Source organism: Podarcis pityusensis (assembly GCF_964106645.2).
Source record: "Podarcis pityusensis genome assembly, chromosome: 16".
Lineage (NCBI taxonomy): Eukaryota > Metazoa > Chordata > Lepidosauria > Squamata > Lacertidae > Podarcis > Podarcis pityusensis.
The window spans coordinates 17,453,732-17,470,539 of record NC_138041.1 but is presented as its reverse complement, the minus strand read 5'-3'; the positions used below and the strand labels follow the sequence as shown (position 1 = coordinate 17,470,539).

Sequence of the window (16,808 nt, the reverse complement as noted above, 5' to 3'; positions counted from 1 at the left end):
AAATGCAACAGAAAGTCTTGTGGCATCCTCAGTACTAACAGATTTATTGTGGCAAAGACGTCTGCCACAATAAATCTGCTCATTATTACTCAGTCAGAAGGTTCCGAGGGTCACCACAGACATCCTAAACTTTTCATTTGTTTTTAACAGATAGAGCAAACGACTGTCATTTTAACAGATATTTGAAATAGCACAAGAGGGTCTCTCAGGACTTCAGTTATATGGATTTAGGGCATAATAAAAAAATATGTAAGTCATCACACAAATGTTTCCACTATTTAAATACAAATATTAGTAATCAAATCATTACAAATATTCCAACTACCGCCCCCTGTTTGATTTTGCATTTCTGTCCTGATGTTTGCTTTCCGAGGTTTCAACCATGCTAGCCAAGGATTTTATGTTGAAAGGCCAAGTTGTATTTTTGGATCACAGGATGATGAACAAATACCACAAAAATGGCAGTAGTTAGCCACCAGCCTTTCAGGAAATGAGCACTGCCTTGGCAGTCTTGTGGAAGAAATCCCTAAGTGAAGGCAAGTATATTCAGGTCGAAGATTTGACCATTTCATCTTCATCTTGGCTTCAGGGTCCTTCTTGTCCAAAGGGTCAAGGGCCTCATTTGAGAAGGGTGGATCATCAGTGTGTAATGCTGGAACCTGTTTCAGGGTGCCATGGCTCACCTTTGGAATATGCAAAGTAATAACACATAAGGCAGTGCTTCTGAGAATACGCAGAATGCACTCCTTTGCAAAACAGAGTCACCACAGGCAAATCATCTGGCGAATCCTCTGGCTCTGCCTTCTAAGGGGACTGGAGCCCTGGAACCACCTTTGTGGTATTTTGACTTCGGAGCAGATCTCCTAATGGCTGGGATCTCCTGAACATGGCAGATCCCTTGCTTTCATCTTTTTGCCTGCTGCTGTGTAGAAGACGGCAGCATTCTGTCAGGCGCTTGAGTCTCTGTCTGTCTCCTGGGCTCTCACAACCACAACACCCTGGAAGCCATTGTGATGATCCTCAGGAACCTAAGTAGAAGGAGCAATCAGGTGAGAAAAGGACACCAACATCCCAACCCCCCTCACCTCATGGGTGCTGGGATGTGAATAGATGCTAGGAGAGGATATATTTATTAGATATTATCCTTCTTTCCTCACGTTTGTGAGTTCAGCAGAGTGCCACCCCTTTGCAGCTGAAAATGGAAGCTTAGCTAGGCTAGTTTTGGCCTTTTAGTTTAAGTAATCCAGGATGTTTAAGGCAGACTAGATTTTCCTGGTATTCTCCCCCTTTCTCTCCCTTAAAATAACAATATTACAAAGAATCTTGTAAAAGGTAAAAATAACAACTACAGAATACTTGTTGAAGAGTAGCAGAAACAGCAAATTTGTTTAGGCAGGCTTAAAATGGCAATTCAGTTACAAAGACATACGTCTTGCTTGAAATGGCATTAGAGCTTGTTCTCACATTGCTGGCAGGATGAAGAGAGATAGAAAGAGAGGGTGTGCCCAGGCAGGAAGGATAATATACAGCTATGTCCTCCCCCTTTCAAAGCACAGTTGGAGTGTCTCTCACAGAGTTCTCTTTAGCAAGTTTACAGGAAAACTCTGCGAGCTCCTATCATGTGCCTATCTAGCAAAACACGAATAGTTGGTTTGACCGCCCTTTAAATATCCCGCACAGGGAGATGGGAAGCAGAGCTCCTCAAGGGTCACCTGGAAGCAGTCATTTCATCAGTGGGATGGGGCACAGGGCAAAATAATATACTGATGCCACTGTATTAATGATCAAATAATAAATAGCAAAAGTGCAGATACCTCCCAGTAGATATTATCTTCAAAGCAGAGAGAGTCATTTGGAGATCCAAGTATCCGCGACTTCATGATGACCCCTGGGAAATGCAAGAGGGAGGAATGGGGTGTGTGTGTCATGGCATAGAAGGAGAACTCTAAGCTGCCTTCAAATGCAGGACATGAAGCCACAGTCATACCACCATACATCTAACAGCTTCTCCCAAAGAATTCTGGGAACTATGGGTGCTGAGAGACCCCCCCCATTCCCTCCCCAGAGCTACAATTTCCATACTTCCTTGGAAAGTGGGATTGATTTCTTAAACCATTCTGGAATTGGTGGGTCTGTGATGGGAATGGGGGTCTCTCAGCACCCTTAAGAAACTACAGCTCCCAGGATTCTTTGGGGAACCATTTGAAGTGGTATCACAGTGCTTTAAATGTATGGTGTATATGTGGCCAAAATCTTTCTGAGTTCTTCCAACATTAAACAAAATAGCCCTTCTATTTTTATAATCCAGCCCAAGTCCATCCTCAAATTGCTGGTTTGAGGAGGCCGTGGCTGGGAAATATCCATATTTTAGCTTGTACTGACCTCCAGTGGCAAGAAAAAGGTTGTGCCTTGAAAAAGGAATGAATGGAGAAAATTGATTGGTTCAATACTGTTTCAATGACCACAATTCGGTCTTCTCTATTTTCTCATGCAATACTGTCATCAGCAACCAACATTGCTAAACTCTGTTTTAAATGGTTTTATGTAGCGATCAAAGTGGTGCCTTCAAAAATTTGAAATCTACCCTCCCATGATTTTAATAGTGATAACTATTTAGGGTGTGAATCTGAATGATATCCGTGGGTTCCTTCCAAACCTGTGACAGCAAAGTTAGAATTGACAGGAGGAAACCTGGTGAATCAGTCAAACTGGTTTGGCTTGCCTTTTAAGTATTTTATTTCTTTTACTGCATTTGTATCTCGCCTTTTTTCCTCCAAGGAGCTCAAGGTGGTGTGCATGGTTCTCCCCCTCATTTATCTCCCACAACAATTTTGTGATGTAGCTTAGGCTGAGAGGCAGTGACTGGGCCAAAGTCAGCCAGCGAGCTTCATGGCCAAGCAGGGATTCAAACCCTGGTCTCCCAGGTCCTAGTCTGACACTCTAACCACCATACTCCGCTGGCTGGCTCACACAGAGAGTACCATTTACGTTCCTAAGAGTTTGCCATAGAGATAAATGGGTGGACCTTTTCCCACCTCAGTTGGCTGGATGGCACATATTCCTATGGGGAACAAGAGGCCAAAGGGGGCTGAGTTCCGGTTGATGGCAGAGGCACAGAGACATGTGTGCCTCTGTGCTGGACCCCAAGCTATGACTTGGAGATCTCATTGGAAACCTAACAGAGAAAGCAAGATCTATTGGGGAATTCATGCTGTGAGCTCCTTCATCTTGTCCTCAAGTTGTATATATGTGTAAATGTTATGTACTGAAGTTCTCACCCTGGGCCAGCAGGGGGATACTGTAGATAGTTATGCAAATGAAGGATCAAAAAGTGACGTTCAGTGATTGGATAGTTTTGTATGCAAATGAAGGATCGAAAAGTGACATTCAGTGATTGGATAGTTTTAGAAAATGGCAACAGTTGCATTGTTCTGGAGCTCTATATAAGCAGGCTGACTGAGCTCCTCAGCCTAGTTCTGTTCTAGCATCTGAATAAAGAAGAGCTGCTTAAAGCATCGCTGTGTCGTCTGACATGTTCGCCCACAACTTAACAGTAAATAAAACCAAGCATCCTAAAGACACCACAGTCTCCACATTGTTATGTATGTAATTGTTGAATGTTTAATAAAGATTTATAAATTTTTTAAAAGACACCACGGTCTTCATCAACCTTCATTCCAAGGACACCAAACCCTGGGTAAGCTCAGAAACCTGTGGAGTCTCTCACCACTCAGAAAGAGGGGCTGTACAACACAGATTTTTTGCTCTGCTCCTCTATGGAGGCAGGTAAGTTGTACAAGCCAAACTAAGGGCAATGTGATGTGCAAATGCACAAAAAGTGTTGAAACAAATTCTCCCATGAGAGGATGCTGGACTGGATGGGCCTTTAGCATGATCTTCAATGCTTAAGGAGTAGCAAACAGTCAACTACCAGAAGTAATTCTTGGCCCTCAAGGGTACCCCTCTGCCTTCAGAAGTGAAGGGGGGCGACGCTAGGAATTGTGGTACCATCTATGGTGGGCTGAGCCTGGTGAAATTTAGGGGAGCCACTCTGTCACCAGGACAGATAATGATGAGAACTTTTACTGCCACTGAAGATATATATATATATTTTTTGTTATTGCGTCTAGGGCTGTGTGGAAAATGGCCCCATGACACTCCCTATTCAGCTCTACAGTGCCAGATTCAAATGATCATTCCAGGGCATTGTGGTGGTGATGGTTATGGCAACTGCAACATAAAAAGCTAATGCAATTCTAGGCTGGATCTACGGAAGCCTAATGTCCAGATCAACGGGAGTCATAGTACTGCTATATTCTGCCTTGGTCAGACCATGCCTGGATTACTGTGTCCATTCTGGGCATCACAATTTAAGAAGGATGCTGACAAGCTGGAAGGTGTACAGAGGAGAGTGACCAAGATCATTAAGGGTCCGGAAACCAACCCTTATGAAGAATGGCTGAGGGAGCTGGGGGTGCTTTTGAAATTATTGTGGGGAAAGTGCAATAGAAATATTTTGAATAATCGGAAAGCTCCCCCTCCTCATTCCTTGCAAAGGGTTGGGAATGGCATTACCTCCACCTTCAAATCTTTGGCCATGGAGAAACTCACCCACAATGCTTCCACCAGTCATAGCCAATCCCAGAGTGACAACCAAACCACTCAGCTGGAAGAGGCTTTGGTACGTGGTGGTCCGTTTCCCAGAGGCGACAAGAGGAAAGATGTCCGCCAGGCTGCAAAGGCAACAGACAAGATCCAGTGAGTGGGTCTCAACAAGCTTGGCCTGTCCTGGAAAACAGGCTGGAGTCTGATCTCTTGCGAGTTGGATTAATATTAACATTGTTATCTATATTTATATTCCACTCTCCCTCCAACAGGTTCTACCCCATTTTATCTTTACAACAACCCATGTGAGGTTGTCTGGGCTGACAGAGAATAGACTGAAGGCCACTCAATGTGTGGGGATTTGAACCCTTAGCCCCAACACACCAATTACATTTATTTGTTTCATAAAATTTATATACCGCTTGATAGTAAGAAAAAAGCCTCAGAGAGAATAGAAGAATAAAACATGAAAAATTATCAATAACAACAGTTACAGTTGTAACTGTAACAACAGTTACAGACATTTATTTACTTTTGTTTTGTTTGTAATTTTGTGCTGTTTCATGTTGTAAGCTGCCTTGAGCATGGTTCTATGAAAAGGCAGCATACAAATAAATTTATGCATGTATGTATGTATGTATGTATGCATGCATATATGTAAAACATTCAAAAAACAAAATAAAAAATGAGCTAAAAACACGTTGACATTTACATAACTGGGTAAGCTTGCCTAAACCTCTTTGCTCTGGCCTTTGGCACCTGAGATTTGCATGTTTCAGGTCACACCTTATTATTGTGAATGTAGTATTTTAACTCATGCTGGTAGCTTCCATCTTGAGTTTGACTAAACTGCGGGAGGCAGTGCAAGACAGAAGTGCCTGGCGTGCTCTGGTCCATGGGATCACGAAGAGTCGGACACAACTAAATGACTAAACAACAACAAAGTATTTTAACTGCCTTCAATTCTCTACTTTAAAATCGTTGTAAACCTCTCTGGGACCTGTTGGTGAAGGGCAGGTAATAAATGTAATCATCATTATTAAAAAAATGTTTTTACCAAGCACCAAAAGGAGTACAACATGGGTGCCTGCCTAGCGTCAATATACCGCTCTAAAAGACTGATTTCTTACAAATGTGGAATGTGCATTATGTGACACCTGTAACAGGGCCAGTTCCATAGATCAAAGTTTATGGAAGAACCATTAAGCCACATTGGCTCTCACCAGGACTCACCCATCTCCGTAAACATCTTCTGTTGCCAGCCCTGCCACCAGCACGCCAAGGAGGCCACCAAGGATTCCTGGCATCCCGTGCAGGTTGTGGACTCCACAGGTGTCATGTATTTTCAGCCTGGAGGCCAGAAAGGGCTGGGGAGGAAGAGGCATTCAGCACAAAAAGAATTTTGGCACAGAATGGATGGGATTCCATGCCGCAAGATAGACTGCCATCTCTCAAGGAGGCTCTAGTCCTGGATTTCCTGCATCAAGCATCTAGGTGGCCTCCTGGGGATTGTGTGTGGTGGTACTCACCCATCTAGTGGGGCACTTTCTGTTCACAAAGATGCACATAATGTTTCCCCAAAATCTTGGGAACCTGAACCTTATTATTACTATTTTTTAAAATGGCACCAAATCTCTAGTCACCATGGCAGATCGTTTCAATTACAGTAGTACTTCTGGTTAAGAACTTAATTCGTTCCGGACGTCTGTTCTTAACCTGAAACTGTTCTTAACCTGAGGTACCACTTTAGCTAATGGGGCCTCCTGCTGCCGCCGCGCGATTTCTGTTCTCATCCTGAGGTAAAGTTCTTAACCTGAGGTACTACTTCCAGGTTAGCGGAGTTTATAGCCTGAAGCGTTTGTAACCCGAAGCGTTTGTAACCCAAGGTACCACTGTACAGTGTTAGAAACCAGAAGGGGCTTGTAGGAGACTCCCAGTATTTATGATGGCAGGAGGTGCCTTTGTTGTTCAGTAAAACTTGAGCTAGTGGGGTTTATGGTGAGGTTGCCTGGTCATGCAGGCATTTGGGGGGCTGGTTTTTAAGCTTTCAAAGCAGAGGCCATCTGCCATTGATGCTTTAGCTGACATACCTGCATTGCAGGGGGTTGGACTAGATGACCCTGAGGGTCCCTTCTAACTCTATAATTCTATGATTCTATGGTGTCCTGAGAAGTATCCAAACTAATTTGGGAGGCGATGGATTTCTCACCCTGTTCATGTTTACTGCCCCTTTTTGAAGGCCTACATGCTGGCATAAAGAATAATGATTTACTGACGCTTCTTTTAGTGGCTGCTCAGAAATCTAGAGCTCAAACCTGGAAGGCGTAACAAGGGCTATCCCTGGACTAGGGTGTAAAAATGCCCCACCACTGAGTTATGGCACTTCTTTGGAAGTCCAAGGAAAACTGGTAATGTCACTTCCTTGTGGCACAGAATTCTTTGCATTTCCCCAAAAGTTGCTGTTGTTTTGGAGGGAAACATACCGTAAGGAATTTGAAGCCAAGAACTGACACAGAGCCAGCCAAGACCCCTGCAATCATGGCTCCAAATGGGGTCAGCATCATCTCTCCTGAGGTCCCAACAATCACTCCACCAGCCAAGGCTGCATTTTGAACATGAACCTGGTAAGAGAAAATCAATAGATAATCAAATGGCTTCAGTGTGAGGCAGGATAGGAGGAGGGCGTGCAGCAGCGAGGGGGAAACTCAGCCCCCTAATCTGCATTGAAGGAAGCTCTCTAGGCCAGGGAGTGAGCAAATCTGTCAATTTCAGCTTATTTCAGCTTCTCGTTGTTTCATTCTAAAATTTGTGATTTTTTAAAATAAACAACAACAATTATTTTCCCCCATCAGTATTTCAGTGCAAATTTCACCTAATAGGCACATTTTGGCATGCCTTTTTGCCTGACATGCACATTTTTGCAGCGGAATTACCCCAATTAAGCACCCTTAATCCTTCTAAGGAAGAAGCCATGGCTGTTTCAAATGGCACGATACTGCTTTACATCAATGGCCCAAAGTGTGGGATGAAAGCATCCAAAATGTTAAGTAAAGGATTAATGTTCACAGGGGCTATAGAACTCTGTGATGTCATACGTCAGAGGCAGTTATTTCAGTTGGTACAGTTATGGCAGTTATGGACAGCCTTAACAGTTAGAGCAGCAGGTATGTTCTGTTATGCTGCTGTCTGCCTCAGAGCTAGGCTGTAACAGTATTTATCTCAGATGCAAATCTACGTAAGATGTATTAGCAACATAAGTACAGTGGTGCCCCGCAAGACGAATGCCTCGCAAGACGAAAAACTCGCTAGACGAAAGAGTTTTCCGTTTTTTGAGTCGTTCCGCAAGACGAATTTCCCTATGGGCTTGCTTCGCAAGACGAAACGTCTTGCGAGTTCTTGCAAGTTTGTTTCCTTTTTCTTAAAGCCGTTAAGCCGTTAATAGCCGCTAAGCCGCTAATAGCCGCTAAGCCGCTAATAGCCGTGCTTCGCAAGACGAAAAAACCGCAAGACAAAGAGACTCGCGGAACGGATTAATTTCGTCTTGCGAGGCACCACTGTACAGTAACTCCTACCTGCGTCGTATATTTTAATCTGCAAGTACAAGTACACTGAGTAAAAGTTATTTGCTATTTAAACTTTAAAAAGAGAGTGTCTTGTGTAGTTTTTAATAGGAGGGAAAAGGGAACTAATCAAAGGGTCTTCCACATCGCTCTATAAATGGGAACTAGAATTTAATTCCCACATAAGTGCTTTCAGACTATCTATTCTTTGATTTGTTGACAGGGAGATTAGATGGTGTTGGTTATTTCATGAGCACTGATTTGCTAGCTGGGAGGTTAGATGATGTCACATGAAAGCAAGTCATTTCCCCTTCACTTTCCTTGTTGCCAAAAAATCCAGTCTTTTGAGGGAAGAGAGGTTGTTGACCTGCCAAGATGTGATTTAATCCCCTCAGAAAAGAACGACAGTCTGGAAGCCCCAGAATCTAATGCAGGCTTCCTCAGCCTTGGTCCTCCAGATGTTATTGGCCTAGCTAGCAGGACCAGTGGTCAGGGATGATGGGAATTGTAGTTTCAAAACACCTAGAGGGCCGGGGTTGAGGAAGCCTGATCTAATGTATGACAGGGGTGAGCAGGGATGCTCTTTTCACCCAAAGCCCTACAAAAGAGGCCACCAAACTGGCCTCACCATGTCCAGCTTGCCCCCTCCATTCACCAGGGCCGAGAGGGCGAAGGTGGTGAGGGTACTCGCAGCCAGGGAGAAGTAGGTGTTCATGACCGTCCGTAGCTGGTCATCTCCATGGGCCGCCACCGCTGAATTGAAGCTGGGCCAGAAAAGCCAGAGGAAGAGAGTTCCTGCATGGAGGGAAGAAAGGGAAGCAGCTTTAAAAGAGGATTGGACAAAGTCAGAGGACAATAATGCTATCATCGACAACTAGCCATGAGGCGCATGCTCTGCCTCCACTGGACTTTCCAGCAGCATCCAGTTGGTAAGAAACAACCAAGACATAGGGGTGTAAAGTCATATTTAGAGAAATGACTTTCTTCCTTTCTTCATAGAATTGTAGAGTTCGAAGGGATCTCGGGGGTCATCTATTCTAACCCCGTTCAATGCAGAAATCCTGCCCACAGCCATCCCTGGGTGAACTCGAACCCCAAATCTTCTGGTTAACAGCCAGACGCACTGACACCACAATAACACTAGAACTCATGAACATCCAATGAAGCTGGAAGAGTCAGGACAGACAAAAGAAAGCGTTTCTTCATGCAACACAGAGTTAAACAATGGAATTCCCTCCCACAGGAGGCAGTGATGGCCACCAGTTTGGAGGGCTTTAAAAGAGGACTGGAAAAATTCATGGAGGAAGATAAGGCAACCAGTGGCTACTAGCTGCGATGGCTATGCACTGGTCAGAGGCAGTAATGCTTCTGAATACCAGCTGCTGGTAGTCACAGGAAGAGAGAGTTGCTTTTGTGCTCAGGCCATTCTTGTGGGTTTCCCACAAGCATCTGGTTGGCCACTGTGAGAATAGGATGCTGGACTAGATGGGCCATTGGCCTGATCCATCAGGCTCTGCTTATGTTCTTCTGTTAGGTTCTTAAGGTGTTATTTCCTGACTGGCCACTGTGAGGGAGAAGGTTCTGGACTAGAAGGTGGCCCTTCTCTCCTAACTTCATTTTTCTGGGACAGAAAACAGTCCGTTCCCTCTTGCTCTAAAAACCCCTCTTCCTATAAGATTGAGCCATTAACGGCAGCAACAACCCTCCACCTATGTGGTGGCTCTTACCAATCATAGCAAAGAGATCTGAGTGATAGGTGGAGCCTTCTCGTTCTCTGCTCTTCTTCAGCTGAGGCCGGTAAAGAATCCTGGACACCATCAATCCAAAGTAGGCCCCAAAGGTATGGATGGTCATGGAGCCCCCAGCATCCTTTGCCTGAGCCAGAAGGTCAGAAAGGAGCACACAATTGCAAAAGTGGCACACACAGATATTATTATTACTGTATTATTATTAGCAGTTATACCCTACACTTCAGCCAAAAAGGCTCCCAGAGCGGCTTCTATACAGTCAGTTAAAAAAGACTGTCCCTGCCTACACAGGTTTACCGTCAAAAAGGGATGTGCAAATTAACTGAAGCAAAAAGCTAAGGCAAAGTATGGGTGCTCCAGTCCCAGAATTAATTTCAGAAATATCCTTTGAGGGTCCCTCCAGATAACATCTTTATTCAACATTCATCCAAATTTGCTTCGGCAAAGGGCACAGCATGATAGGGACAGAAGCATCTGTCAATTTTGGTTCTCTCAGTTTCTCATTTATTACTATCTTAAATTATTATTTTTATTATGACTTCCATTTGTATCCCACCTTTCTCCCTAAAAACTCAAGGTCAGCCAGTGAGATTCACGATGACTGAGTGGGAATTTGAACCCTGGTTTCACCCGGGTCCTCATATGACAGTCTAGCCACTATACCACACTGGCTCTCTTCTCTTCACATTTCTGCAGCAATTTGTGATTAAAAATAAATAAATCCTCATGAAAATTCTTCAGCGCTTTAGTGTGAATTTATCCTAATAAGCATTTTTTGGTATGTGGCTTTGACTAATGTATACACCATTGCAAGGATTTTCTCCCAATGTTTTATGTTTGTTGCATGTACACATTGCTACCTCAAGCAACCTGACAGAAATACAAGACACAAATGCAATACATGATTAAATAGCATCATTTTTAATGCAAAGACTCACCCCAAAGCGACTAAGTAAGATATATTCATTAATGCCAAAGAGGGTGACTTCCAATACAGTCATCAGTAGCAGCTGGACAGGACTCGTCTTGCCAAGAACGGCTCCGAAAGAGATCAGGACTGCCCCAGCACAGAAGTCGGCATTGATCATGCTGGCAGAAAACATTGGAAGCAACAGTCTGAATGTGACAGTCTAGGCTGCCGACCTTTCCTGCCCCCTGTCACAGAATTATAGAATTGCAGAGTTGGACGAGGTCTCAAGGGTCATCTAGTCCAGCCCCCTGCAATGCTGTAAGTTAACTCCAATTAACTCAGGGCCAATGAAGGGAGGATTGACCTACACGACACAACCATCAAAGTCGTCCAATGGGGAGTTCTGATTGGCTACGGAAAGCTTGTAACTGCTCATGTCTGGTGAAAGGAGCACTGGGAGACAAGCCCTGTAATATAATAGTGGGTTTGGGGGTCAGTCTGGATGATGCCCTGAGTTCCTGGAACCCCTAGATTCTATCACCAGCTCAAGATTGGGGTGGTGGCATGTAACAATATACTGTTGCACACACACCCCAATCTCCAAGTGGTGAGAGATTCCAGGGGTGCCTTGAAATGAGGGTCAGTGGAGACTGTAGTGTCTATAGGATATATGGTTTTATTTACATATATATACACAACCTTAGTGGGATGGAGGGGCTCACAGCATTAGTAGATCTTGCTTCCCCATTAGGTCTCCAGAGAAGCCCCAAGCCGCAGCTTTGGGTCCAGCACAGAACAAGACAAGCCTCTCTGTCTCTAGCTTCCAGAACCAGTCAAAATGCTCTTCCACACAGCATCTCTTGGTTTATTGTTGCCCATCCCAGGATGATGTGGCATCCAGCCAGGTGAGGTAGTATAAGGAATACCCATTTGTCTCTATGACAACAGAACAACTTCTTTGGATATGTTAAATAGCTGTACTTCACAGGCCAGAAAAGGCCATTACCTTGACAAAGGGACTGGTTTGGCTGAATCAGCAGCCTCTGCTACTTAATTCTAAACAGGTGCAGAAGGGACCCAGAGTATCATCCAGACTGACCCCCCCCTCACCTTTAACCATACAATTGTCTCTATTGACCAGGGGCAGCACCTACTTTCTGATACCTGTTTCCAGTAAATCATTGCCCCTACTTTTGACTTTCGCAGGTATCTTGTTAAACATTTGTTAACATGAACTGTTTATGTTGTCCTTTCCTCCCACCCTCCTTCTTACACCAACCCACTGCCCCCTGGGTCCCCAGACCTCCAAGATGGTATCACGCTTTCCTGAATTGGTCTCTTGCTCTCTCTCCCTGGCTGAAACTGAGTCTCTAAGGCCCTTTCCCAAGGCCAAGCAGCTTGGAGAAGGAGCCACTTTGCTCACCTTTCTATTCCAATGTGGATTTTGCCATTATGGAAGGAATGGAAAAAACCCTGGATGAGGATAGACCACTGGATGGCAAAGGCAGCTATCAGGAAGTTGAAGGCCACCCCCCCAAAGCTGTACCGTTTCAGGAAGGTCATCAAGAAGCCGAAGCCAACAAAGATCATAGTGTGAACATCTTGGAAACCTGGATCAGGGTGAGAAATGGACTGGTTTAAAATGTGAGCACAAATGCCCGTTACTGTGTCTTGTGGGAGGGAGTTCCACAGATTAACCACGTCCTGCATAAAGAAATACTTTCTTTTATCTGTTCTGAATCTTCTGACATTCCATTTCATTGGGTGTCCATGAGTTCCAGTGTTTTGACAGAGGGAGGAAAGCTTTTCTTTGCCCACTTTCTCCATGCCATGCGTAATTTTATAAATGTCCATCATGTCACCTCTTACTTCCCTTTTCTCTAAACTAAGAAGTAACAAAAGCTGCAACCTTTCTTCATTAGGGGATTTGCTCCATCCCCTCAAATCATTTCGGTTGCCCTTTTCTGAACCTTTTCCAACTCTGCAATATTCTTTTTGAGGCGAGGCAACCAGAACTGTGCACAGCATTCCCAGTGCAGTCACAGTACAGTGGTACCTTGGTACTCAAACGCCAAAAACCAGAAGTAAGTGTTCCGGTTTTCAAATGTTTTTCGGAAGCCAAACATCCAGTGCAGCTGTTGGCTATTGTTTCGGGGGCACCTGCACCAATCAGAAGCTGCGTCTTGGTTTTTGAACATTTCAGAAGTCCAAAGGACTTCCAGAACGAATTAAGTTTGGCGCTTTTGCTTTTGCTATTTATTTTGCGTTTTTGTTTTTGAGGCTTTTTTGGTTAATTTGTTTTTGTGACTGTGTTGAAACCAGTTCAACTACTGATTGATTGATTGTGTGACTGCGAAAATGGATAAAAGCCCCCCATCCAAACAATGACTATCATCAGTGCTGGTAAGAAAAAAATAATAATTTATTTTTTTATAATCTACAATACTGTCTTATGTTTTTTATAGGACATTACATTGATTATTGCTTTCATTTTATGGATAAATGCTCTTGTTAGTAAAATTCATGTCAAACTGCTGTTTTAGGGGTTGTTTGTAAAAGTCTGGAATGGATTAATCTGTTTTGCATTACTTTCTATGGGAAAGCATGCTTTAGTTTTGGAATGCTTTGGTTTTGGAACGGACTTCCGGAACGGATTAAGTTTGAGAACCAATTTACCACTGTATTCCAAATGCGGTTACCCAGGAAGGCCGCCTACAAAAGACCTTTGCCTGCTCAACTAGATTCCAAGGCTGAAATGTACACTCGCCATGTATGCACAGCCAGCTTCAAAGAGTTTTCTCTGATAGCGAATGAGAATACGTGTGCTGATAAGATCCAATACACACACAGGAGCCATTGCAGTCTGCAAACAGAACAATTGTCGGCTTCCTTTTGCAGTAACCTCGCAACCTTTTAAAGGCCGATAACCATGTGGATACCTTCAGTTACGTGGCAGCTGATCTCCTACAATGGGGATGGGTCTCCAGGAGCACCTTTTCACTTCAATTGTAAAAGCTGCAGAAAGTTAGAATTGCAGGGATTCACAAGCAACCAGGGATGGGATTTTCCAATCCACTGCTTGCTCCTTAATTGTGGTGGGAAGTGAGTTTTTCTGTACAGTTCTGATAAAAATATGAACAACTCTTGCATATTATACACATTATTAGACATAATCTTATACACTTAGACACTCTAGGCTCTTCCACTGAGCCACAGCTCGTCCCCATTATATTATTGTATACTATCCAGGAATCTGCTTGGATGAAAAGTGGTATAGAAATATTTTAAATACAAGAGTAAATGTATGTCCCTGTGTGAACAGGCCTTAGGGGCTCAGGGTTAAATTCAGGAAAGGGGGATGGGGCAGGATTTCAGTAAACTGGATATAATTTGACTCTGTTATGCTTAAAGATGGATGACTGTCAATTTCAGTTTCTCATTTCTGCAGCCTTCAGCTTGTAATATTTCCACATCAGCCAACAATTTGTTTTAAAATAAAATAAAAACCCTTCGCAAAAATCTGTCAGGATTTCAATACTCACTTCTCATAATATACTCTCTTTTTTTGGCAATCAAGTTTCCTGAATACAATGCATTTTTAAATGCTATTTTTCAATAATATATGGAGCTCCATGTCTATTGACATCAAGCAGCAGCCTACCCTTTTCGATGACTGCTTAAAACATTTCTTCTAGACAAGCCTGTCCAGATCTGTAGAATGTTGGCAATTTTAATCCGTTTTTAGCTTATTAATAATCCTAATTGTTATTTGAATGTTTTAAATAGCTGCTCTTAACTCTTTTTACTGACCGTTTTTTAGTTTTATTCTTTTTGTAAATCACATCAAGGGGTGTTCTGGGTTTTTATAGCGCAATCAAACAGTAGAGAGATTTTACAAAATAAATGAATGGATAAAAAAATGGAGAGACTTTGGCTTAAGTCTAGGATATCTGAAAGACTGTATTTTCCCATACAAACCTGCCCGGGCTCTGAGATCTTCACGGGAGACCTGCCTCTCAGTCCTGCCACCCTCACATTTATACTTGGTGGGGATGCAATAGAGGGCCTTCTCAGTGGCTGCTCCCAGATTTTGGAACTCCCTCCCTAAAGAAGCCTGACTGTCACCCTCCTTGTTGTCCTTCCACTGGCAGGTGAAGACTTTCCTGTTCTATTAGGAACTGACTGCTTTTAAAGAAAGGGCTGGTGCTGTGCTGTTTTTATTTTGGTTATTTGTATGTTTTAAACAGACTTTATATGTCTATACAGTTTTAAATCTTTCAATGTTTAATTGTTTTGTAATGATTGTTTTTTCCTACAATTTCACTGGTTCTTGTTTTTACAGTCATACCTTGGATCTCGAATGACTTGCAAGATGAACGTTTTGGGTCCCAAACACCGCAAACCCAGAAGTGGTTGTTCTGGTTTGTGAACGTTCCTTGGAACCGGAACGTCCATTACGAATTCTGCAATTTCCAGTTGGCTGCAGGAGCTTCCTGCAGCCAATTGGAAGCTGCGCCTTGGTTTCTGAACTGTTTTGGAAATCAAACCGACTTCCGGAACGGATTCCATTCAACTTCCAAGGTACCACTGTATCTGTAAGCCGCCTTGAGTCCCATCGGGAAAAAGGAGGAGTATACATCTATACTAATAATAACAGCAATAATAATTACTTTTCAACTACAGTGGTACCTCGGGTTAAGTACTTAATTCGTTCCAGAGGTCCGTTCTTAACCTGAAACGGTTCTTAACCTGAAGCACCACTTTAGCTAATGGGGCCTCCCACTGTCACTGCGCCGCTGGAGCACGATTTCTGTTCTCATCCTGAAGCATAGTTCTTAACCCGAGGTACTATTTCTGGGTTAGCGGAGTCTGTTACCTGAAGCGTATGTAACCTGAAGCGTATGTAACCCGAGGTACCACTGTATTTGTGCTTTCTGTGTTTTTAGCTTTCTGTGTTTCCTCCCCTGCTTGTTTTAATTTTTGTGAGCAGCTTTGATTCCTGGGAGGAAAGCGGGATAGAGACAAAATAAAACAAAAGCAGTGAATACTCACTTGGGTAGCGCAAATAGAACTCGTTCTGCAGGTGGCTCTTGTTGCGGAGAGCCAGTTCCTCGTGCCAGAGCTTGGCGCTTGTTTCGGCATCATACTGGACGAAGAGGGCAAAGAGGAGAATAGTCAGGAACTGAAGGAAAACACAGGCGATGGGGAGCTTGAGCCTTAGGTTGGTGGTGTGCCCTGACATTGTGGGAGAAGCCACCGGGAAAGAAGGAGAGGAGAGAGAGAAAGAGGAAAGTGAAAGCAGTCACAGGTGCCAAGCCAAGCCCCACCTTCCAGTCAATGAGTTCTCAGGGGAGCCCCACCCATCTCACTCCCAGGAAATGTTCAGTGGTTGCTCAGCCCTGGCAAAAAGCCACTTGCTTCAAGGGAGGTGGCAGGCAGCGAGGAGAGGACACCCTGGAAGGGAGGAGCGACTCCAAAAGGCCTCCAGGCAGCCGTTCCCCAGCTTGATGCCGCTGCAGCCAAACAGAGGCGAAAGACGTGCACCCACCCCACCTCAAAACCCCAGAAACACTCACCTTGAGAGAGGAGGGGGTCTTTTACATGAAGAAATAATCAAGAGGCGTACCCCACATTTATTCACTAAAATATATAATCAAACAAGGCATCTTAAAAAGAGGTTGTTTATTGCAAGAAAGAAAGCATAACACAGACCACATTCACACCGTACATGTAAAGTTCAACAATGCCACTTTATAGCTTTCCTCCCAACAATGCCAACAATGGCTTCCCTCCCAAAAAATTCTGGGAGCTGTAGTTTGCTAAGGGTGCTGAGAGCTGTTAGGAGACCCTACAATTCCCAGAGTGGATTAACAATCAATCCCTTTTCATAGGAAACACTGGGAATTGTAGCTCCAGGAGGGGGACAGCACCTCCTAACAACTCTCAGCACTCTTAGCAAACTACAGCTCCCAGAATCCTTTGGGC

The 16,808-nt window shown here is 43.8% G+C and overlaps 1 protein-coding gene across 1 annotated transcript; it reads right to left on the bottom strand.

Annotated features, from left to right (window-relative positions):
• Positions 1-212: 212 nt before the first annotated feature.
• On the bottom strand, positions 213-16,434 carry RHBG (Rh family B glycoprotein). The gene is made up of 10 exons (XM_080985513.1): positions 15,876-16,434; positions 12,247-12,433; positions 10,852-11,002; positions 9,893-10,040; positions 8,794-8,960; positions 7,089-7,226; positions 5,839-5,972; positions 4,612-4,733; positions 1,815-1,888; positions 213-1,028 (listed from the first exon to the last, which is right to left on the bottom strand). The coding sequence occupies exons 1-10, from the start codon at positions 16,063-16,065 to the stop codon at positions 948-950; spliced, it is 1,392 nt and encodes a 463-aa protein (XP_080841639.1). The 5' UTR covers positions 16,066-16,434; the 3' UTR covers positions 213-947.
• Positions 16,435-16,808: the final 374 nt, after the last annotated feature.

Bases quoted from the DNA above. Each gene is read 5' to 3' on its own strand.
- RHBG (XM_080985513.1), bottom strand. From the start codon at position 16,065: ATGTCAGGGCACACCACCAACCTAAGGCTCAAGCTCCCCATCGCCTGT. The intron at 1,889-4,611 runs GTGAGTTTCTCC...TGCATTTCCCAG, and splicing joins GACTGGTGGAAGCATTGTGG to GGGTCATCATGAAGTCGCGG. The intron at 1,029-1,814 runs GTATCTGCACTT...CCTTCTACTTAG, and splicing joins AAGATAATATCTACTGGGAG to GTTCCTGAGGATCATCACAA.